General features: G+C 41.5%; 1 protein-coding gene across 1 annotated transcript; it reads left to right on the top strand.

Annotated features, from left to right (window-relative positions):
• Positions 1–435: 435 nt before the first annotated feature.
• Positions 436–1,308, top strand: BCR41DRAFT_316018 (hypothetical protein; the record flags this gene model as incomplete). The annotated part of the gene is made up of 1 exon (XM_022021228.1): positions 436–1,308. The coding sequence occupies one exon, from the start codon at positions 436–438 to the stop codon at positions 1,306–1,308; it is 873 nt and encodes a 290-aa protein (XP_021874990.1).
• Positions 1,309–2,721: the final 1,413 nt, after the last annotated feature.

A 2,721-nucleotide genomic window follows, 5' to 3' on the forward strand; every position in this document is an offset into this window, starting at 1 on the left:
AAAGTCTGGAGATCATTCAGCGAGGCTCTTATTGAGGCATCACCTATTTCATCGCCATCACTCCAAAAGGCACTCTATTTTGCAGACAAAGTTGGTGAATATCCCATCGGGATTGGTCTGCAAGGGAAAGAGTATAATGTGATGGTCAAGAAAGAGATTTTCAACAAACTTCCGAGTCAACCAACTTTCGTCCCTGTCAATCGGCCAGCTCAAGATTCCGAGAGCCCACCATGGGACACCCAACAGTGCGTGAACTGCTCCCCTTCATTACAACCACCCATGAGCGATGTTCTTGAGAAGTCACCTTTCATCAGCTCCCTGTCATCACGCCATTATACCGAACTCTCAAAGAAGACAACCAAATTGTTGAACCTCAATTGGACTCTCTTTCCGCAGGCACGACAAATTTCGAGCCACCTTCTCTCGGGTGCAATCATGCTTCACACAGACTTCGACCTGAGTTGTATCTTAATTAACGAAGTCGAATCCTACGGCCGGACGAGAGCGGTTGACAGTCATGCTGAGCAAACCATATGGGTGAAGGACGTTCCAAAGAATACATCGGTCCCAAAAACCGTTGGAAAGTACAAGTACAAAGGCATCCGTCCAGTCACATTGCAAGAGAAAGATGGCCAGCGGCTTGTCATCGGTACTTTTACATGCGACATCTTGGTGACTAGTTGTATCCGTCTTGACCCAGGTGGGAAATCAGCTGTATCAGTGGGAGGTGATACCCGCAACTTTGTCATTCCTGAAAAAGAATCACCAAAGATCCGTATTTTCATTGACTCTGAGCGGATTAGGCAATGCAAGAGGCTAATGAAGGGATCACCTTCAAAGGCCACATTCAACAAGGATGTAGAGTGTCTGCGACAGGTCAGGACAAAGTTCGATCGGCTCGACACATTCGATCTCTCTCGATGTTCAGGGCCAATGACAAACTCAATACTGTATCAACCCTACACCATCTTCACCATCGTCAATTCTGGGAGTGGCCGTGGAGGAGCATTCGCTGCCGGGTTCATCTTCCACCAAGTCGGACAGGCAGTGATAAAAAAGAAGAAAAAAGCAGTCCTTACCAGAAGCGATGTTTTATTCAGTCTCACTCATTGTAGTTCCTCTCAAGACTTTCGAGCGCCCCTCGAGGCAATCCTAGGTTTGTTTTCAGAATCCCAAAAAAAGATTTCAGTGATTGGAAATGCAGAGCTGAACGTGCAACTACAAAAACTGGCAGCATCTTTGTCAAGCAAGATCTCGGAGGAGAACAGAAAGATTGGCGCTGGCATTGTACGGCTATTGACAAATTGAAGTTTAAACAACATATTTAAAAAAAAAAAAAAAATTTATTAAAGTCCACTAAATAAAAAAGTATTTATATTAACCCCTTAAGTAATGTTGCAATAATAAAATAAAAAATAAAAAAGAAGAGAGGATAGAGAGATGTTGTTCTTTCGAACAAATCTGTAGAACAGTGGGCTTAATCTCAGCTGATCGTAGCAACAAGGCTACTCTACAGCTTACAATACCCCGTTCAATTAAAGTCGTCTGCAATGGATTTATCTCTTCCAATATTTGAAATTAACATTAGCAGGAACCTCATGAAGCCTTTCCGCTCCACAAGATCACCCCGCGTAGCATGATTCAGGAGCCGAAGCTCTATTCGTATTCAACTAATTATCGGAAAAGGCGGTAATCGTCGCATGTTGACATGTTGAATTAAATTGTCCTAGAAGTGAATGCCTTGGAGATGACCATGAGTGCAGAATGAAGGACCTAGAAATGAACATGAGTACAGAATGAAGGACCTAAAAATGAACATGAGTGAAGAATGAAGGATCAAGCGACTAGTATGAATGAATGTCCTAGAAATGAGCATTAATGAATTAGAGACGAGCTTCACTGTCAAAAAGTAGAGACAAAAGCAGCAACAGAATTCTATATTTCCGAATTACGGCCATACACGATTTTCTATTTTTTTTTTTTTATTTTTTTACCTTCATATGAATGACAACTACGTAGTAATGATTTGTTTTGGTCGTTTTAATTTATTCTTCTTTCTTTTATTCTTTTTTTTTTTTTTTATTTTCTTGTAGGCTCGACCCAGCCCTCTCTAGTTTGAAATGTGACAGGAAACATATCAGTTTCCTTTTTAGGTCACATATGACTAGAGGGGCTGGAAGAATTTTTGAGTGTTTTGGCTTGGATCCCAAAAAGGAAGTGTTATATTTTTGTTTTAGAATAGCAATTTAATTCAATCAGCACTCATTTCACTTCGAAGCATGCTTGAAAATTTTCGATTGAATTGAGCCACCTATTCTAAAAACTAAGCGATTTCCTTTTTGGGATCCAAGCCAAAACACTCAAAAATTCTTCCAGCCCCTCTAGACTGAGGTGACCTTAAAAGGAAACTGACATGTTTCCAGGTCACACTTCAAGATAGAGAGGGCTGGGACGAGCCTAATTTTCTTGCACATATACAAGGCTAACTTATTTTGTACATCTGAAATGCAATGAGCCACGAGTTTTGTTTACTTCTCAGGATTTTAAACCTGGAACAGATGGGACCAGGAACCACACAAGGTCTTGATAGCTGGTTCTCACCATAGTTTGCACTTGGACAGGGTTTGCCCTTAGAGACATTAAAGGAGAGTGTCGTGTCGAATTTTTTAAATTTGGCTGATCGGTAGCCCTGAGTCCTCTTCCGAATGACCTAGGCCCCAG

The sequence above is a fragment of the Lobosporangium transversale genome (genome assembly GCF_002105155.1).
Source record: "Lobosporangium transversale strain NRRL 3116 chromosome Unknown BCR41scaffold_137, whole genome shotgun sequence".
In the NCBI taxonomy this organism is placed as follows: Eukaryota; Fungi; Mortierellomycota; class Mortierellomycetes; order Mortierellales; family Mortierellaceae; genus Lobosporangium; species Lobosporangium transversale.